Source organism: Alosa pseudoharengus, unplaced genomic scaffold (assembly GCF_046254945.1).
Source record: "Alosa pseudoharengus isolate Yale_2024_CS ecotype anadromous, Long Island Sound unplaced genomic scaffold, YU_APseudo_1.1 YU_APseudo_1.1_scf_4, whole genome shotgun sequence".
Taxonomy (NCBI): domain Eukaryota; kingdom Metazoa; phylum Chordata; class Actinopteri; order Clupeiformes; family Clupeidae; genus Alosa; species Alosa pseudoharengus.
The window spans coordinates 33,394,017-33,415,166 of record NW_027468774.1 but is presented as its reverse complement, the minus strand read 5'-3'; the positions used below and the strand labels follow the sequence as shown (position 1 = coordinate 33,415,166).

General features: G+C 40.6%; 1 protein-coding gene across 3 annotated transcripts in view; it reads right to left on the bottom strand.

Annotated features, from left to right (window-relative positions):
• The window catches only part of LOC143102394 (E3 ubiquitin-protein ligase rnf213-alpha-like), a 55,546-nt gene extending 48,406 nt beyond the window's left edge, over window positions 1-7,140 (bottom strand). The window contains exons 1-9 of one of the 3 annotated variants that reach the window (XM_076265942.1): window positions 6,968-7,140; window positions 5,750-5,856; window positions 5,454-5,569; window positions 4,479-5,258; window positions 4,165-4,343; window positions 3,824-3,994; window positions 2,565-2,767; window positions 2,162-2,451; window positions 1,704-1,963 (exon numbers count right to left, since the gene is read on the bottom strand). In XM_076265942.1, the coding sequence (XP_076122057.1) occupies window positions 1,704-1,963; window positions 2,162-2,451; window positions 2,565-2,767; window positions 3,824-3,994; window positions 4,165-4,343; window positions 4,479-5,258; window positions 5,454-5,569; window positions 5,750-5,849 (2,099 nt within the window). In that variant the 5' untranslated portion in view covers window positions 5,850-5,856; window positions 6,968-7,140. Of the gene's footprint in view, window positions 1-1,703; window positions 1,964-2,161; window positions 2,452-2,564; window positions 2,768-3,823; window positions 3,995-4,164; window positions 4,344-4,478; window positions 5,259-5,453; window positions 5,570-5,749; window positions 6,935-6,967 lie in introns of those variants that run through there. The other 2 variants (XM_076265940.1, XM_076265941.1) reach the window with 2 other exon arrangements.
• Window positions 7,141-21,150: the final 14,010 nt, after the last annotated feature.

The following is a 21,150-nucleotide window of genomic DNA, read 5'->3' as shown; positions in this document are numbered from 1 at the left end:
AGCATAGCATGAACCCTAAAATCTATGGTTGCTACAAGCGGCACATCCGTGCATTTATTTACTTAAAGTGAACAGCTTGTTATTTTATGTCAGCTTACATAAACAAATAAACAACGTCTACCCACAAAACCATGCCTGTCACAATCACAGACCTAGGCTACTACAGAGTAGCCTACACAAGTCAGACGTAGGCTAGCGTACCCACAACATGTTCTCACCAGGTTCGCAAGTCTCTGCAAATAGTTTCCACTACTACTTGAGCGAAACAAATGCAATTATCGATACTACTCAATCACAAAAAGAAACATCTTACTCACACATGAGAAGTTTATTCACCAATTCATCAATGATGCAACTGCATTTTCAGGTCGCGGTAATCCACAAGTTGTGCGAGAACATCCAAACACATTATTGCAACTGAAGTTAAATCTAATTAAGTACTGTCTCTGATAGGCCTACAGGCTACATTACAGCGGCCCTTGTTCTTGTACAAACACAAAAACAATCAACATAATTTGCGTAGGCATATTGAAATAAAGTGAACGTCCGCTAATGGATAAAACATCCACGAACAAACGCTAACCATTCTGATGACGTACAGTAGCGCCTGCATTTTTAAAACATGGCCGTGCCCTAGTGGCGAAAGTCGTTATTGACATGTCATTTTCCAGTGAAACTACTTGAATATCGGGTTTAATGAAAATCCATGTATCTTCAAAAATGAAAAAGCAACCAAAAAATGGTCAGAGTTCTCACTGCTTCATTTCCACTTTAAGCTAGCAGCTTTCCATCCACTACTGTAATTCCTCTGGCATTACATTTCTAGTTTATCTATGGAATTTATTACATTTACATGTGTTGGCAATTAGATGTTTATTTTGTTAATTCTTTAGCTTGCTTGACTTTTACACACGCACATAGCTGCTATCCAAGGGCACCTTGACAATCTGCTGGAATTCACTGGTAGATCACATAAAAGGTAGCCTAAATCCTTGCACACGTGCCATGATTGTATGATTGCCATCAAAAGAAAAGCCAGGAATTCTGGTGTGCATTCATTAATTCATTTCAGATTGCATGTTATGGTATAGTTAACGTTCCCAGTGCGCTGCATTTGCCACATTGGTTAAGCCAAATTAAATAGTCATCATTTACCACACAACAGACACAACCGATAGGAAATAGGCTACATATGGCTCTCACCAAGTCCTAACTAGGCTACTACATGCGATGCGAGCCAGCGTTAGCGATAAAATCAGTTTAATTAGGCTACATTGTTTTCAATTGGAATATCCTGACAGTATGCAACTCGAAACTTGTGGTGTGCTGTGGCGTGCAACGCAATGTTTTGAGTAGAACTACTGTTCAACGCCCCGTTTCTATTTTCTTTCTGTCGCTCGCGTTGCTCTGCTATTTTGAACGAGAAATATGACGCATATTTAACTAATTCAATGTGGACAGAGAGCATTCAATGCTCCACAACAGCTTGCTTGGATGCAGTGAGGAATGGATTACATGTAATACACTGGCATTCTTGTCCACACGTGGCAGACACACACATCGATGTGGCCCGTGGGCCACTATTTGGGCAACCCTACCTAGACAGATAGATTATTCTGATATATAAATACTTTCAATGGCAAACCTTATGATATATGCATTCTTAGAAGCATTTATGTTCAGATTATGGAAATGTAACTCACCCTTTGAGGCAGGAGAATGACTGCTGGAAGTCCTGCCAGTAAGCCAGGAACTGGTCTTTGGGGAGGTTTGGGAGGCAAAGGGCCACACAGAGACGAGAGAGCTCTCCATTGTCTAATGGAAGCTTGAAGTTCTTCCACACATACAGCATGATGACAGCTGCGTTAAGAGGCTCTACAATGAAGGCTCTCTTCCCTCCTCCGTCCTTTCTCAGCTCAGGAGTCACACACTTCAGCATGAACTCCTTCAGGAGTTTACTAACCTGCATTGACAAAATGAGTGTCAAGGACACCGAGTTCACTTAGTGAGTGAGGACAAAATCTTGACAATACATTTCTAACCCCAGACTAAACAACAACTTGTCAGGAAACAACATGTTTGCCATATCTAACATACAGTACATCTACATGTTATGTCTGCAAGAAGTAAATTACTATTTGTTTAGTATGACGTTACTTACATCGTCTTCATCATATCTTAAGGAGTACCATTTTTCTTGTCTTTCTTCATAAATGAAGGGGTTCCCGTAGATCTGGTAGAACTGTCTAAGCTGAGTCATGAAACCCTTGAGGTTAATTTCACTCCAACTACTCAGAAGGTCAAAGATGGTCTCTAACATAACGGCACCAGCAATTTCCCTGCCCTCGATCAGACTCTTTCTCTGATCTGGCCAGATTGCTTGCGTCAGTCGTTTTAGCACGTTTTTGGATGGCTCGGCACAGATGATGTCATCATATTGATGCCACTCACCTAAGGAGCAGTGCAGAAATTAAAATCACATATAAAAATACAAATATTTGATACATTGACTATTTGTGATGGTAACTACAATAATTAGATGATACACCATATTCTGAACTCACCTTCCTCATTAAGAAGATGTGGTTTGACAAACAGGCATCTGTTGGTCATTTTCTGTGCATCCAGTTTGTATATGTGTTCATACTCATAAGTACCCTTCTTCTTCCTATACACCACATACTTGTATGGAATGGACTCAGATGCTGCTTTTGTCTTACTTGTTTGCAGTTCTCCAGCAATTAGATATCCATGCTCTTCCAGATCACTGAAATGGAAAAAATTATTATTGCACTGATGGCACGGATTTCTATGCTGTGAATCAGTACATTTGTTTTAGCCTACATATGCAAAAGGTTCAGAGTGAAACCTGACCATGGTCTAATACAAACTGTCATGAAAACAGCTCATAAACAAATTAAACTTGGTTTGGTTATGCTGTTTGTAGGTCACTTCTTAAGATCACTTTTGTGAACCGTGATGTACTGAAGGTCCAAAAAGAGGATATTTACATAGCTGTAACACTCTGTGTTATGCTCAATTTATAGGTAATGTGGCATGTTAGTATAAGAGCAAGTGAACTTAAAGGTTTCAGTGTGATGTCATTTTTGTCTCAAATATAAATATTATACTTACTAAATCTTAGTAATTTTTTAAAGTTATTTTCCTATTTTTTGCTCTTTCCAGTTTACTTACAAAAGTGTCACGAATGTAGTCACAGTCAAGCTGCCTGTGGCTGACTATAACTAAGCTCGGCAAGCTTAATAACATCATAACATCAACTAAACATAAGTCACACCTTAATTCTATCACTTGTAATACGAATGTATTTCCCACTGTACAACTAGGTGAGATAATTATGTTATACTGAAGTTCCACAGTTGGCTAGCTAGCTAGCTATAAGCTAACCGTTTTACATTGGAGATTATTGGAGTTAGATACGTCCTCAACATTGGGGTATTAAATGAATTAGGTTGGTAATGTACATAGTTTCGACATCAGTCAGTTAAATATACATTTCTTCATGTTAGTAAAAGTATTGAATGTCCTGTGAATTAATAACTAGATGTAACATGTGACTACTGTCTGTCTTTCCCATTGGAATCAATGATATAATGATGTGCCGTTAGTACATGGGGGGAGGGGCGAGCATCACGTCAACAGAAGTGATGTCATGCAGGAACTCATAGTGCACCTTTAAGCAACTTCTTCTTGATTACTCCTGATTACTCATCATACATCACCTGACAGCCACAACATTCTATAATAAAAACTGTACACTACAGTGGTTCAAAAACAGAAATATTATGAGAGACACACCCACCGACACACAGTCAGTTCAACTATGTTGTTTTCCCAGTTTCCAATTTTTCTGCCTGCTCGGATGAAGATGCGATCCTCCTGTGGTATTAGTTTGAAGTCCTTGGACAGGACAGCATGGAAGTATATGGTCAGCTTGTCTGATGCTGCAATTTGTTGACTGCGAGTAGTTATTCTGCATTTCCCATACAAAAGTTAAATGAGTAATATTCAGTTAGAACACAACTAATGGCATTTGTACATAGGATAATATCTACAGTAATTATAGGGTCAGATACATTTACAGTATGTATGGATAATGAATGTACACATGCTTATTTTAGTGTGCAGAAAACATGCAATGACCTTTCTGGTGGTGGTGCACTTTTCTGAGCTTTTGGGGTGTCTTTGTTTTCACTGGTGTCTTTCTCCTGGGAGGGCTCTGAGGGTGCATCTCCTGGAGATTGGGCAGAAGCTTGCTGGACCTCACTCTTCTCCATCTTTACATCCACAGGTTGGTCCACGCTTGTTCCTACACTCTTACTCTATACACATACACAAACATCAAAAGCACAGTGATTAGACAGTAGCAAATCATTAATAATTTAACAAAGAAGATGCTAAAGAGTAGCCGGGAAGCCAGCCCGAATTTACCCTGCACCCTGCTTGTGTCATTGTACCTGTGATCTGCTGTGGGGGCCAAACACCTTCCCTGTATCCTGTATTTGTTGATTTGTTTTGGTCTTCTGGACAGGGGTCTGTTTTACATTTGCATTCTTGTCAATGTTGGCATTGTGGTCCTCAGAGGCTGGAGGTTTTGGTGCGTTGGATGTTTCCTTCTTCTTCTTGGAGCCCTGCTTGTTTTTTCCTGAGCTTTTGGCCTGTTGAGTATTAGTCTGGTCTGTTGCTGTGGACTGACTCTCTGACACAGCCTGTCCAGAAATGGGTTGGGCATTAGGATCTTCAGTAGATACAAGGTCACCTGTCTGAACAGGGTGTGATGATTTCATCTCTACTGAAGAAGGGCTAGCCTCCCCTTCCAAACTCTGGTCAGTTTTTTCCTTTTCCAGCACTTCTTCCTTAGATTGGACCACATGAGTGTCATTATCAGGGGGATCCTGATCAGAGATTATATCCCTCATCTCTCTGTCAGGTGGAGACTTAACGGGTGAGGCATTAGCTGTCTGTGTATCAGATGGTTCTGAGAGATCAGACATCTCAGTGACGGGCGACAGCGTTGGGTCTGGCAGGACCGGCAGAGTACTAGCAGGACTGTCCAACGGGTCAGGCATCTCGTCCATGACGCTGGCAGAGCTCTCACTGTCCGAGCCAGCATCCCCGCTCCCATGCTCCTGACGCACATCACGCTCAGTCAGGGAGGTGTCAGAGAGGTCAGAGGTCAGGGACTGCAGCCCATCCTTCCTGTCAGATTTCTTCTTTCGCCGTTTACGTGCTTTCTTCTGGTACGGTAAAGGATGACAAAAATGCCAATCACACACACACACACACATACACACACACACACTATTATCTTAATGCTTCACCCCACCTCCTGACTGGACACATGCTTTTATGATAAAGGGTTCTGAGATGAAACTACCAAAACAAACCAAACTACTACCACACTAAGTAAAGTCAGTAAACAGGATAGATACCTTCTTTTTGGGGCTGTTGGTAGTCTCCTCAAGGGGGCGTTTAGGTGACAAATGTATGGACTGACTGTCCAGAGCTGAGGGTTCATCACTCTGCGGGGTGATTTTCTCAGCAGCATCTGCCAGGGAGTTGAAGGAATTGACTAAGGTTGGAGAAAGCAACCAGGTAACAAGGCCGCCTGACCAATTCAACTTGGTTTAAGAGACAGAGAACAAACAGCTCTCACAAGTAACTGAGTTATAAATGTTATTCTTGTGAGTCCAGTTGTGACAGCCCTCAGTAAATGAACATAAATTACCTGCTATGTCTTGATTTTCCTGAGCGGCAAGAGGTTTGCCACACTGGCTACAAAACCTGGCATTAAGCTCCTTGGGGATGTGGCCACATTCACACTTCATGTCTGATCTGTGAGATGGAGAGGAGAGAATTATTTGTTTATGACTTAATAAGTAACTCCAATCTTGCATTAGCAAGACTATCAGAGTAAAGACTCCCAACGCCCTAAGGGTTTCACTTTCGTTTCCGCAGAAATGTCTTCCTTGCCAGGCGTGTGTGAAGTCTAGATTTCTGAACGGTTATGGCGGATGCGCGTCGTATACGGTAGTAGCAGTTGGATACCGATGCACCGTCCTACGGGTCACTGAGCCTGTGAGAAATCGAGTGCGTTCGTTTTCAGGCACAATGCTAAAACTTAGAAGTCCAGCATTCATTGCTTTAAGCCAGACTACCTGAAGACGAACGTACCCATACTTGAAGTCTGTCGAAGTCACGAGCTTTCTTCTGTGTCTACTGCCCGTGCTTCAGGCACGCCCCCTCCACCTGATTATTAAACTCAAAGGTCATAGTTGACATCTGAAGAGACCACAATTAAGTACAAACTATCATCTAAGAAAAGAGACTGGTGCTCAATTACGACCAATACCCCTATTCATTTATCTGAATGTTGGATGCAAGTTTCGCTGTTGCCCGGTAGAACGAAAGCAACGCGTGGAAAACAAATCAGCACCATAAATCACCGCCTGGGCAGCACTCAGTGTCAGTTATGCTATTAACTATAGTAGCATTTTTTCTGCATTTGACTTTAATGGCAGTCACATTAGCAAACCCTCTGTGTAACGTTACTGACTTAATGCTAGCATACCTGAGGACAGATTATCAAGCTAGACATCACGAGAGATATACGTCCGGGTAACGTTAACCTTTCAGCTAGCTTGCAAAACAAGTTAAAACTGCTAACTGTAAGCCAATATCAAGCAAATAACACGGCACAGCACAAGTGGCTAGTAAACTAGATAGCATCCACGCTAACGTAGGCTAGTTCATAAATTACTCATGGTTACGTTCAGACTGACGTTAACATTACAAGTTTGCTACTATTAAGAATGTCCACAATTTAACAGATACATACAACTTAACGTTATCTAATTTAACGTCAAAGAAGACGCATGCATTACATCGTTCGCCTTGTTATGTCAAAACCATACACTGTATCAAAACATGTAAAAATTAAACTTACCTAACACTGCTCTCCAAACTGTACGACGCAAGCCTCAGGTACACCTGACATTCATTGTTATTTAACTATTCTGGTATCTCGAACACTAATAAGCTTTGGCAACACTAAAATCGCTATAAGCGGTGGTCAGTGTGTTTCCAAAGAAGTGAAATCATGATAGCCTACTGTACAAACTTTCGGTTCTGTTCGATGGGCGTAAACATGCCTTAATATGTTCCTCATAGCTATCATTACTAAACGTCACGTACAGACGACATGCTGCGGGTGGGGGTGTAGCCTATCTGCACTCTATGCCAAGGCTAATATTTTTTGTTAACTGAACATTTTAATGATGATGCTTTACTGACAAACACTAGATTAAACCCCATTAAACCTCATTCTAGGCTACAATTTGTCCATTGGTCATATATTTTCGACTTGGTTTGAACCAAAAATTCTAGATCATTGGTTTGAACTGGGCTTCAACTTGGAATTGAAAGTAAGAGTGTAAATGTTACTTAAAATAATATTACCAGGGTTTTAACCTTCATAGATGACAACACACACACACACACACACACACACACACACACACACACACACACACACACACACATAGTTGGCTAGGCATTGGGACTCCCCACACAAGCACTTGCAGCCCATCACTGTGACTCAGCAAGGGGGAAAAACCTATAGCCTAAATAAATTTTAAACAGTTTAAATAAATGTAATAATATAGCCTAAATATAATTTAACTGAATAATAACAACAACAATAATAATAATAATAATAACAATACTAATAATTGTTATTATTATTAAAAACAATAACCATAACCATATAAACCACAACTCTGTAAGAATTATTAGTTAACCCATAAAGTAAACATACGTCTTAAAGTTTTCTTGAAGATGCCCAAAACTATCGCAGGAAGAGTGGGTAAATAATTTCACCAATAAGAAATCCCAGAAGAAAAGTCTTGACTGTGACCTCTTGTTGATGACAGGCTGACGCAGAGCAGGCACCGATTTGAATTTAGTCTTTGGTTATGTTCAATTATTGACCAACTAGATACTTAAAAAGTAGGCTATGGTAGGCTAGTAGACTAATGTAACAGTAACTCTACTTTGCTGGACCTCTGTTCACACTGCCAACTGCAGGTAGGGGATCCCCAGTAGTCTAGGCCTATATGACTCTCTCTCTCTCTCTCTGATTTGAATAGTAAACTTTGTTGTCCTAGGTGATAGGCTATGTTAATTATCAGGTGACTTGAGAGTCTAATTCAACCTTAATTATATTAAAAATAAATAAATAAAAAGTCACTATCAAATGTATCAGTTTACTGGTAATGAGCATAGCTCTAAGCAACAACACACATCTTCACGTATTTGTTCCTGTGAGGTTTTCGTCAATGAAAGCTTTGCAGTTCAAAGGCCAGATTTGCATATTTGATTATAGCTGCGGTAGACAAGGAAAAGTAGGCTAGCGAAAAAGACAAGATAAGAGAGAAAGCAGGCAGCTATCACGTTTCTTCTATATCTATTTTCTGAATGATATTTGGATTATATAATACTTTATTCCAATTGTGATTTAACTTTACAACGTGTTGGTGGTAGGCTATGCCATGATGACATGAGGGATTATTAGCATTGACCAGCAGAGGGCGTTTCAGCCAGCAGCTCAACAAAAGACAAGGGGTGACGTCTGGCTGTGTAAACAAAACTGTGTTCAGTATATATATATATTCCTATGTTATTAACTGTGTAGGACAAAACCCAAAAAGTCATTATGCTATGGAAATTATTGTTGTTGTTTTTTTACATTTTAACATAGGCCTAACTTGTTGCATGGCAAATTAGTTGCATCTTCGCTGATGCTGTCTTCAAACTGGCAGCAATTGAAGAGCCTAAAATATAACACATTTAGCTTTATTTGCACTTTTTATTTTACTATAACCCCATGTGTGTTAGCCTATTTCATGGTTTTGTTTTCAGTTTTTCTTTACAATGTCAAAATAGTCAGAAAAAGAAAGACCTAAATGTATAGGCCTTAAGTGTCCAAACTTTTGACTGGTATTGTAGGCCTGTGTCATGGTGTAATCAGGGTGTAATACAGGGGCATCTAAACAAATAGAATAGCTTGGAAAACTATGAGTCATCTTGGAAAAAAAAATTCCATAATTTATTTCAAAAAGTTAAACTATATTCATTATCTAGAATATGAAATATGTATGGCCCTTTTGTTGTTTTAATCATGATGATAATATCTTACAGCTCATAGAAATCAAAAATTCCAGTATCTGAAAATATTAGAATAAAGAGTTTAAAATACAAATACAACGCAATTAACTAATCTGACTAATCTAAAATAGTTTGGGGCTCATTTTGCTTTAGATTACTGCATCAATGGGATGTGGCATGGAGGGAATCTGCCTGGCACTTCTGAGGTAGCTCAATCAAGCACATTACCATGGTCAGCAAACCAGTTAGTAGTTGTAGGCAGGTGCCAAGTCCTGTTAGAAAAGGAAATCAGCATCTCCACAAAGCTTATCAGCAGGGAACATGCATGCTCTAAAATCTCCTGGTATATGGCTGCATTGACTCGATATATTGACTTGATAAAACATAGTGGAGGAGCAACACCAACAGAAGACATGGCACCCCAAATCATCACTGACTGGAAACTTCGCACTGGACTTCAATTAACTTGGATTCTGTGCCTCTCAACTCTTACTCCAGACTCTTGAAACCTTGATTTCTAAATGAAATGCAACATTTATTTTCACCTAAAAAGAAGACTTTGGACCACTGAGCAACAGTCCAGTTCTTGTTCTCCTTAGCCCAGGTAAGATGCTTCAAATGTTGTCTCTGGTTCAGGGGTGGCTTGACACCTGGGACACCTGTAGCCCATTTCCTGGATTTTCTATGTGCAGTGGCTATTGATGTACTGACTCCATCCTCAGCACTCCTTATGAAGTTCCTCTTGAATCAGCTTTACTTGACAGTCCTCTAAGGCTGCAGTCATCCCTGTTGCATGTGCACCTTTCCTACAACACTTTTCCCTTCCAGTCAACATTCCATGAATATGCTTTGATACAGCACTCTTAGAACAGCTGTCATTTCAGCAATGACCCTCTGTGGCATGCACTTGTAGCTTTTGAATCTGCCAACACCATGGAGGACCAAAAATGACTTTAAATGAATAAATGCAAAAATAAATTATGAAATGTCAGTGTTTCTCACATGCATACAGCAGTGGCACACCTAAGTATATACTCTTCTGATCCTGTGTGGGAAATTTGGTCTGCATTTATCCCAATCCATGAATTAGTGAAACACACACAGCACAGAGTGAACAGTGAGGTGAAGCACACACTAACCCGAAGCAGTGAGCTGCCTGCTACAGCGGCGCTCTGGGAGCAGTGAGGGGTTAGGTGCCTCGAGGTGCTCAAAGGCACTTCAGCCATGATGTGGGCATGGGACAGCAGCAACCACTTCCCCCATCCACATTTTTCCTACTGGGTCGGGGATCGAACCAGCAACCCTTCGGTTCCAAGCCCGAAGCCCTAACCAGTAGGCCATGGCTGCCCCTAGATAATAATTCTCTTCATTCTCGCCATTCTATTTTTTGTATCATATAAATTTCTAACAATAATTTAGCCTAAATGAAACAGCTGAAATTAACACAAAACCTACATCTTGTAATTCTCAATTTGTCTATTTCTTTCTACAAAACTCGTCAGAAGTCCTCATTTAAGGAGTAATTTTTCAAAAATGTCTTCCGGGAACGCATGTTCCAAGACCCCCTTAGCTTAACTCAGTTTTCAACTTTCTGTGACTAACATCCCCACTATACCAAATCAAAGCCTACATGATGTTTAATAGGAAAATGGTCCACTCATTGTGCCCATCCAAACAATATATTTGGCCCCTTAGTGTGAGCAGTCGAGAGCCGGGTCTGAGTATTTTCCATGATTGTGGAACCAAAATGAGAGATTAAAGGCTCAGGAAACCAACATTTTATAGATAGTTCATAATAATGTAATATTTTGAGATTCATTTTTATTCCCATGAGCTGTGAGCCATAATCAACCATATTAAATTTAAAAAAAGCTTGAAATTATTTATGTGTAATGAATCTAGAATATATGAAAGTTTCACTTTTTGAAATAAATTATGGAAAATGTTATGGGAAATATATAATTTTACATGCACCTGTAATGGAATCAAGACAAATGCTACCGCTGACACTAGAAGCTCTGCAGGTTTCCAGCAAATCATGTAAACCGAAGTAAAGCGAGTCCCCAACTTCCCATTCAAGTGGCTACAAAGTGCAATTTTTTTTATGGCAAAAAATACTTTGAAACCAGTTTGCACTGAAACATCATACCACTATCCTTGTAGACTTAGGCCTATCAAATCATGATTAGACAAAGACATGCTAAATAAGTGAAGTAAGTCCGCCACTATGTAGCCTAACGTTTCAGGTGTTAGCCCTTCATCAGACGGACAGTGCATGCTCTCATTAAGCCTATTCTTAAAGGGGTGTTTTCCTCTGGAAATAGGAACAGTTGTTTCATGATTAGACCATTGAATGCATGCATAGCTTACTCTTCTGTCATACCAAACAATGAAATCACTGTCAACACAGACCCAAAAATAGTTGACTGCATGCTATGTAGGCTGCTGGGTCATTCTACAGAAATGTCCATTTTTGCATGGCAAAATGTCCAAAAAGATATATTTTTGTTTTTCACATTTAAACTAAGACCATATTATTACTGAAGTAATTTGCTGTAAGAATGCACATAATTGACAGCTTAATCTTTTTTTTCAACTGCACATTTATTTAAAGTTTTACATGTAATTTCTATGAGTCACTGGTTTTACTTTATGTTAATGGTGCTGTAAATTGTCACTGGTGGTAGTGATGGTAACACAAGTGACAATTTAATTTTCATTTCAATTTGATTTTACAAAATTGCTGCTATAGGGAATAAAAAAATATGTTGTTAAATTCACTATAGTATGCCATTGAATACATTTGTATTCTATTTTCTTTAATTTCCCTAAGAGGTGAGAAGGTCATCAGTGACCTAGCCTGGGTGCCAGCCGAACTTAGTCCCGCCCACAACATTTGAGGTCGGGAAGTTCGGTCTGGCATTGCTCCGTTGTGGAGCAACTATGCTCGCCCGAAATCTGGCGGATCAAATCGGGCTTTACGATGATGGACAAGTGAGCAACAGCGCCTCGTCTATCACGTAATGAGCTTAGGTTGATTATGTTTGCAACAAAAATGCGGAGACAGATGGCTTTTAAGACCCCATATGGAAAATGCATATTATTTCAATTAGGTTTTATCACTGAAAACAATTATTTCTGAAAACTTTGGCCAAAGTTGAGATGTGGGAAAACTCATGGTTTCACTTTCATCAAGGGAAAACAGCGTGTTGCATTGTGACATGTTGTTCCCTCGTTCGTTTGAAATCTCTGATTGACCACCTGTTCGAGGGATTTGCGACAGCCTTTCCCAGCTGTTTATAACATGTTTGTAGCATATCAGTGTTCAACAGAATTATTTTAAAAAACGGAGGGGATATAGGCTTTTCAGCTTATCAGTTTTTTTCCAATAGCCTACCCTACTACGTATCTCTTAGATTTCCCTAATTAGTGTTGTAGGAGATATTGACGGCACAATAACTTTTACAAAAGACCAGAAAACAATGTTTGGCATTTGTGGAGTGGATGGTTCGTGTGTTCTCCCTACATCTCATGGTAAGCCATTTCGTTGCTCTGATTGGTTAGCAGGGTTGGGTCAAATTACTTTGAAATGTAATCCATTACAAATTACATGGCAATTTTGTGTAATCAGTAACGTAATCAGTTGGATTACCAAAAACATGTAACGTAATCTGATTACTTTAGGATTACTTTTAGATTACTTCAATAAATATGCCCATTAAGTAAAAGACACCACCACAGAATTTATAAAAGAATTCTCATTTTATTTTTCTCCACTCTTCTCCAAACATGCACAACTCAGCTTAACCTTTATAAGGGCACACCTGGACAAAGAATTTAGCTTTCGCTGGATTTTTTTGACCCAGGGACATGGCCTGAGATTGGCATAACAAAGGGAAGCATTAAACCCAAATGACACCATGTCCATTTCAATTGTGGGGGTGAGAAAAGTATTATTTTGGGATGTTTTTCAACCAGGGGGACTGGTTGACTTTCTCAAAGTAAACGGTAACACTAAAACAAGAGGCTACATTAAGATTAGGAGGAAAAGAACAGGCAGTGTGCCGAGACACCTGCCCCAATAGTATATAAGTTAGTAAGTATATCTTTTGATCCCGTGAGGGACATTTGGTCTCTGCATTTATCCCAATCCTTGAATTAGTAAAGTCGAACCGGCAAGCCCAAAGGCCGAATATCAACATTTTAGAGCGGACCTCAATCCGTCAAAAAAGTGAGCACAAGGCCAAAGTGATGGCAAATAAGCGTTCCTGCCTCAAAACCCAGATTGCTGCTAAAAAAAGTGCAGTCTACTCTCATTGTGGAGACATGAAGAGGCTTGGTGGGTATTATATGAACCATTTTGAGAGCTGTGGTGGTAAATAAAGATGTTTCCAGTGATTGTTTAAAAAGGGTATGGATAATTTTGAACATGCTATTTTTCATAAAAATGTTAAAAAAGATAAATACAGTTTTTTTTTATTCCATGTTTTTACCACAATGTCTTGCAACCATTTGGCATGTGCAAGTGTCATTTTAAGTAAGAACAAACATATTGGTCAAGAGAAAATTAATATTTGCCAGGGGTATGAATCATTTTGTTCTTAAATATATCTTAAAAAAGTCTAAAAAGTGAACATCTGAATGAACTGCTTGTCAAATTAAAAGATAGCTAGGCTATCATAAAAAAGTTGCATTGTTTGCATGATAAAATGTAATCAGGTAATCCCCAACAATGTAACTGTAATCTGATTACACATTTTTTTTATTGTAATCTGGGCTGATTACTGATTTTTGTAATCTGATTACGTAATCCAGATTACATGTAATCCGTTACTACCCAACCCTGTTGGTTAGGTCTATCCAATTGAGTGCAGAGCCATTCCCCCCTGTATCGGTGTAAGACCTGAGACAGTGCAGGCTGCACGTTCACAACAGACACGCCCACTTCAGCCCTGCACAGCTTCCCCGGAGTTTTAGCTACACCTGGGAATAATCACTAATTAACCTCACCCTTTATATTCAGTTGAAGCACCTCACACCAACGTGAGGTATTGTTGTTTGTGACTCTACTAAGCCTGTATAGCATACTATCGAATTCTGAACTCTCGTTTTTGACCTGTTTGCCTGACCTCGGATTACTCTTTCGGATTACTCTTTTGGATTCTCCCTTGGATTGTTTATTGGATTGTTTATCGGATTGTTTATCGGACTTGTGACCTGCTGCCTGAACTTTATTAAAACAAACTTGCTCGCTGCATTTGAGTCTGAGGTTCATTCGTTACAGAATACCTCACCATGCAAAATTCAGACTCAGCAGCTTCTCGTCAGGGACCGCCGTCTACTGCGGAACAGACATTGCAGGAACTGGTGGATCTTATGCGGACTCACCTTCTGCCTCCGGGAACTCCACCACCCGTAAGTCCAGGCCACCAGCCCCCTTCTGTAATTGCTCTGCCAGAGAAATATGACGGAAACCCAGAAAGATGCAAGGGTTTTCTCATGCAATGCTCTCTGTACCTAACGCATTATCGCGAAAGGTTTCCAACGGAGGTGGATAAAGTACACTTTGTGCTGTCCCTTTTGTCTGGTCGTGCGCTGGATTGGGCAACCTCTTTATGGCATCAACACAATGACGTTTTAACAAATGAGTCTGATTTTTATGGTCTTTTTGAAGAAGTTTTTGATCATCCTGCAGCTGGCCGTGATGTAGGCAATCTCTTGTGTGAAATTCGGCAAGGGCGACGATCTGCAGCTGCATACGCTCTGGATTTCAGAACGTTAGCAGCAGGAAGTGGATGGGGCGACGCTGCGCTGTTGACCATGTATCGACGCGGACTGAGACCGGATTTACAAGCTGAATTGGCCTGTCGTGCTGACGTGAGGCAACTCAGTCGTTACATCCGTATGTCCATTTCTATCGATAACCTGTTGCGTGAACGACAGCCTATTGGGGCCTTCGCTCCCTCTGCAGCATCTGTTTTTAGTCCTGAGCCGGAGCCTCTCTCAACTCCGGAGCCTATGCAACTTGGGCGAGTACCTCTTTCTCGGGAGGAAAGACAGAGGCGCATCCAACAGCGTCTGTGTATGTACTGTGGAGAAGCGGGACACCAAGTTCGCAATTGTCCTACACGGCCCAGGAATCCTCCTACTCCAAATATGGGTACCGGGGTAAGAGTTACTGTTTTATATAATGTTTCCCATAAACAACTAACTCTTCCTGCTCAACTGTTCTACCATGATCGCACTGTCTCTCTTCCAGCGTTAATCGACTCCGGAGCTGCCGGTAACTTCATTGATGCCACACTAGCGGAAAAGAATGGATTCCCTTTGCAGAAAATTGAACCGCCGTTGACTGTATATACACTGGATGGGCGGCCCATGGGCTCCGGATGGGTAACTCATCAGACTATACCCTTGACTTTAAAGATTGGTGCTTTACATCAAGAAACTATGCAACTCTTAGTCATCCATTCTCCATGCGATCAACTTGTGCTTGGCTACCCCTGGCTACAACTGCATGATCCAGTGATATCCTGGAGAAATGGGGAGTTAAAATCATGGAGCCCTCAATGTATTACGTCTTGTCTGAATATTCCCTGCCGCTCCACTTCTATTGAGAGCCCCTCTGAGGCTTTGCCTATCGCGGAGACTGTACCTTCAGTGTGTAACACTTGTTTACATTAAATGTGCAACTGATTGTCACACAATAGACTAACTTCAAATCTGGGCCATCAGAAGATCCATGGTATTTTTCAGGAGAGAGTAAAACACAAGCACACACGGTTAAAGCAAGTTTTGAATTTTAGTTAAATGAAAATTATATACATAGGTACAAAAGCTCAGAAGATAATCAGTCAATCAAAACCTTTCTGTTTCAGTTAAATTTTCAATCAGCATAAGTTCACTTTAACACTGTTGAATTTCTATTTCCTTCCTATTTGTTTCTAGTTTCATTCCTATTTAAAGAAAACTATTTGTCTTTTAATTTCCTATTTTGTAGAAAAACTAATTGAATATTTTACTGTAAGCTAAATTCTCTATTAAAGTTTAGTTTTAAAGTCAAGTTATTGGATTGATTTAAACCTCAGTTCAACCCTCAAATCCAAATGCACATTCAAATCCACATAGAACATGTGGAGCAATTCAACATCAGTAACAGAAATACAAGCAAGTTCACATTTACAAAGCAATCTTTCAAGTAGCAATCAAATTCTCAGTTCGTTAGGTTCGGTTTTCTATCACAGTCTTTTTCTGTCTTATCCAAGGAACTGAAAAGTCTTACTTATTGTAGAAATGGAGAAACTGGAAAAAGAGAAAGTTAGTTAACGTTACGCTTCCAGTGGGGCTAATCCTCTGTGTGTAGTAGAATCCATCTTGTCTCGTTGGGTAGGCTCGCCATCTTGTCGTTGTCGTTACATGTGTTGTCCATGTCCGACGAAGCATTCAGTTCAAAGCAATAAAAGTTTGTGTCGTTCAATCAAACTGAGAAAGGTAAATCTTCAATAAAGTCTTTTCTGAAAACTGACGTTGTAATAACTGATGAAATTCAAAAGAAAAATCTCAAAACAGATATGCTGCTAGTCAATGACGATGCAGGCTATACTCTGGGAGCTAGCACTCAATTAGACAAAAAAACATAAAAGGCTGTAACTTTAAACAGCACGTTTCGTTTCACACAAACGGTATCTGAAAGTATAATACTTTAAATCTTGACCTAAACTGACTTTAACCAAGTCGTTTAGTCGCAATTGGTTTATTTTAATGTTCTCACTCTCTATCGTTTTCTCAGCGCTTCTTTTTCCCTCCGTCTTCGTTCTCTTTCTTTTCTGGACTGATGAATTCTTAGTGAAGTTTCGATTCCCTGTTTTCTCTCACTACATCCTGTAGAGGGAGCTCTAACATTTTCCTACTCATTAAAGCTATACTATTTTAAAGCTATAGAGTTCATTTTTATTCACTTCACTTCAAACATCTGCAATGCATATTTTCTGTTGTCATTTCTTTCAATAAAATATAAATCGATAAACTAAACACTGTTTTGATGTTTATTATTATTTATCTTAGTTTGGGTTCTTATAGGTTAGTTTGTAAACCTGGGTTACACCCTCCCCCTCTGAATATATGCAAGTCCCTTTGCATGCTAATAGGCTGTGCTATTATAGGACTGAGATACTCTGGGTTAGCTAAATCTGGGAGTGATTGTACAATGGCTGTACTTAGACCTTGAAAAAGGGACTTAACTATAGTCACTAATGGATTCCCAAATTCAGGGTAAGTCAGCTTCCTAGGTGGTTCTCTGTGTCTGGAAGACCTTCTTAGTGCAGGTTCTTCTTGTTCACAGGTCTGATCAGGTGCTCTATCTGTACTAGTCAACTGTTCTTGTGTCTCTTGATTTTCTCTCATCCTCTCTTCCAAGACTGAGGTAGGTTCTAGATTTCTGTCCTCACGTAAGATATTCTGACTGGACATATCTTTAGATTGATTTTCTTCCACAGGTTTCGCTTCTGAACTGACAGGTGAGTTAGTCTCTCCAGTGGACTCTTCAGCGGTCAAAGGCAAGTCACTCTCAGCAGCAAAAGTGTTCACAGGTAAGTCACTCTCATTTCTCTGAGGTTCCAAAACCTCCTCCCTGGTTTGACTGATCATGTCTGGTTGAGCAGGACTGGAGTTAGGCTCCATATTTCTCTGGTCAATCCATTCTGTACATGGTTCTTTCTCTTTAACAGGTTCAATCTCAAAATCATAGGGTCTGAAGAAGTAAGGCACATCATCTTCGGAGTCAGATGACATTCCCTCTTCTTCCACTGAGGTTACATCTTTACAATTTCTTCTAGTTCTACGAGTTCGGACAGGAACTGATTCAACTGGTTCATCTTCTTCAGGGGGAAGACTACAAGGCAGAAGTAGATCTCTATGTAGTGTTCGCATTGGTCCAGATTGGTTCTCAGGACACACTTTATAGACAGGGAGATCACCAGCCTGGCTAACTACCACGTAGATGGTTTGCTCCCATTTGTCAGCGAGTTTGTGTTTCCCACGCAAGCGTAGGTTCCTCACTAACACATGGTCTCCTTCTCTCAACTGTGAGGCAGTCACATGTTTGTCGTATCTGGTTTTGTTCTGTCCTGCCATTTTCTTTGAATGTTCAGCTGCAATTTTGAAGCTTTCCTCAAGATTTGATTTCAGATTCTGCACGTACTGTGAATGTGATGTATGTTCTTTGTCTCTCAAGGGTAGTCCAAAAGCTAGGTCTACTGGCAGCCTTGGTTCACAGCCAAACATGAGTTCATATGGACTAAACCCAGTTGTGTCGTTTTTTGTACAGTTGTACGCGTGTACAAGCGGTTTCACAAACTCTCGCCAGCGACTTTTGCTTTTGTTCTCCAGGGTACCCAGCATGCTCAAGAGTGTTTTATTAAATCTTTCTACTGGGTTTCCTCTGGGATGGTAAGGTGTTGTTCGAACTTTTTGAATTCCAGCAATTTCACATAGTTCTTTTATCAACCGGGACTCAAAGTCAGGGCCTTGGTCGCTGTGTAGACGTTCTGGATAGCCATAATGACAGATCAAGTGTTCCCAAAGGCTTTTCGCAACAGTCTTGGCCGTTTGATTGGGTGTAGGAATCGCTAAGGCATATTTGGTGAAGTGGTCCGTTATCACTAATATGTCCTTAGTGTTACTCTGATCTGGCTCTACTGAGAGGAAATCCATGCAGACAAGCTGTAAGGGTCTGGAGGTGGTAATATTCACAAGTGGAGCTGCTTTCTCAGGTAAGGCTTTTCTTCTTACACACCGTCCACATGTCTTGACTTTGTGTTCGACATCTATAGCCATTTTGGGCCAATAGAATCGCCTCCTCACTAAATCTAGAGTGCGATCTATACCCATGTGACCGAAGTCATCATGTAAACTCTTCAGTACATCACTTTGAAGCTGTTCTGGCAAAACAAGCTGGTAAGTAATCTGACCTCCTGTTGTTCGCTTTCTGTAAAGAACTTCATCTTGTAGGACTAAGCGATCCAGTTCCCTAAGCAGAAGAGGTAACTTTGGAATGGCTTCTCTCACTGAACGAGATGTTTTCTCTCCAGTTTTCATCTGTCTAATGACTTCTCTTATACAGGGATCTGCCATTTGCAACTCCTCAAGGTCGAAATTAGACAGGTGGGAAATGACAGGTAATCCTCCACACTGATCTTCATTCACAAAACTGTCTGGTATGGCATCGGTATCCATTGTCAAAGAGCCAACAAACGCAGTAGCTGACTCTGCAGCAGGTGCAGACATCTGGATGAGGCGGCTTTCACAAATGGCTCGGACAACATCAGAGGTGACTTCATCATCGCACAGATGACTTTCACTGAACTTTTGTATACGCTCACGCTCTTTCTGGGATGTGAGGTCGTCATAAAGCTCTCCATGTGATCGTCTCGACAATCCGTCGGCATCGTTATTCTGTTTTCCTGCTCTATACATTAACTTGAAGTTATATGTGGATAGAGTACCTGTAACTGGTTGCGTCTAGTCTAGCAGTGGACAGCACATATGTTAGAGGATTGCTGTCTGTAACTACTGTAAAAGAACTTCCATATAGATAATCATGGAATTTTTCAGTAACTGCCCATTTAAGGGCTAAGAACTCGAGTTTATGGGCTGGGTATCTTGATTCGCTACGAGAGAGTCCCCTACTTGCATAGGCTACAACTCTCAGGCAGCCATCTTGTTCTTGGTAAAGGGCGGCCCCTAAACCAGTAGTGCTGGCATCTGTATGAACGGTATAAGGCAACTGGGGGTTAGCAAATGCTAAGACTGGAGCAGATGTAAGTAATTATATTTATAATTATACTCTAATTATTAGCTCAAACGCCTGTTGACATGCTATCGTCCACCTGCTACCAAATGCCTCTCTTGGATTGTGGTATTGACCAATGTGCTTTACATTCAAGCCTTTCCTGGTGGGTGGATATCCAGATGTTAATTCATTGAGCGGCTTAATTTTGCGGGAAAAATCTTTTATAAACCGCCTGTAATAGCCAATGAATCCAAGAAAAGACTTGAGTTCTTTCAGGTTTGTCGGTACAGGCCAAGTTTTAACAGCGGCTATCTTGTCTGGGTCCGTTTTGACTCCCTCGTGAGATACTATGTGACCTAGATACTTCACAGAGGTCTGTGCAAAGACACATTTCTCTGGCGCTAGTTTCAGGCCATAATCCCTTAGCCTATTCAGGACTCTAAACAATCTTTCCTCATGTTCTTTTAGGTCTCTAGAGAAAATGATGATGTCATCTAGAAAGACAAGAACTTCCTTCAGATTCAGACCTGCCATGCATTTCTCCATGATGCGTTGAAAGGTGCTCGGCGCGTTTGTGACTCCCTGTGGCATTCGGTTGAATTCATAGAATCCAAACGGGCACACAAAGGCGGTCTTCGGCTTGTCAGCCTCTTCAACCTCTATCTGGTAATAACCAGATTTTAGGTCAAGAACGGAAAACCATTTTGATCCTGTCAAAGCCATGAAAGTGTCCTCAAGATTCGGAAGAGCATACGCGTCTTTCACTGTTCTCAGATTTAACTTACGGTAGTCTATGCACAATCTAATGTCTCCATTCTTTTTCCGTACCACGACAATTGGCGATGAGAAGGGAGATTCAGATTCTCTTATAACTCTGGTGTCTAGCAACTCCTGGAGATGCTTTCGAACACCTTCTCGATCTTCAGGGTGTATGGGTCGACATCGGTGTTTGAATGGGGTCTCATCAGTCAAGTTAATTCTGTGCTTTACTTTGTCAGTGCATCCAAAGTCCAAGCGGTGTTGGGAAAACACATCACGCATTTTCTGCAATTTCTGTGTTAATCTTTCCTTCCATTCAGGAGTAATCGGGGAATCACTGAAGTTGAATTCTGGACTTGCAGCCATGCTACTAACATCGCTGGAGGCTGTAAGGGGCGTTTCTTTGGGAAGCACAG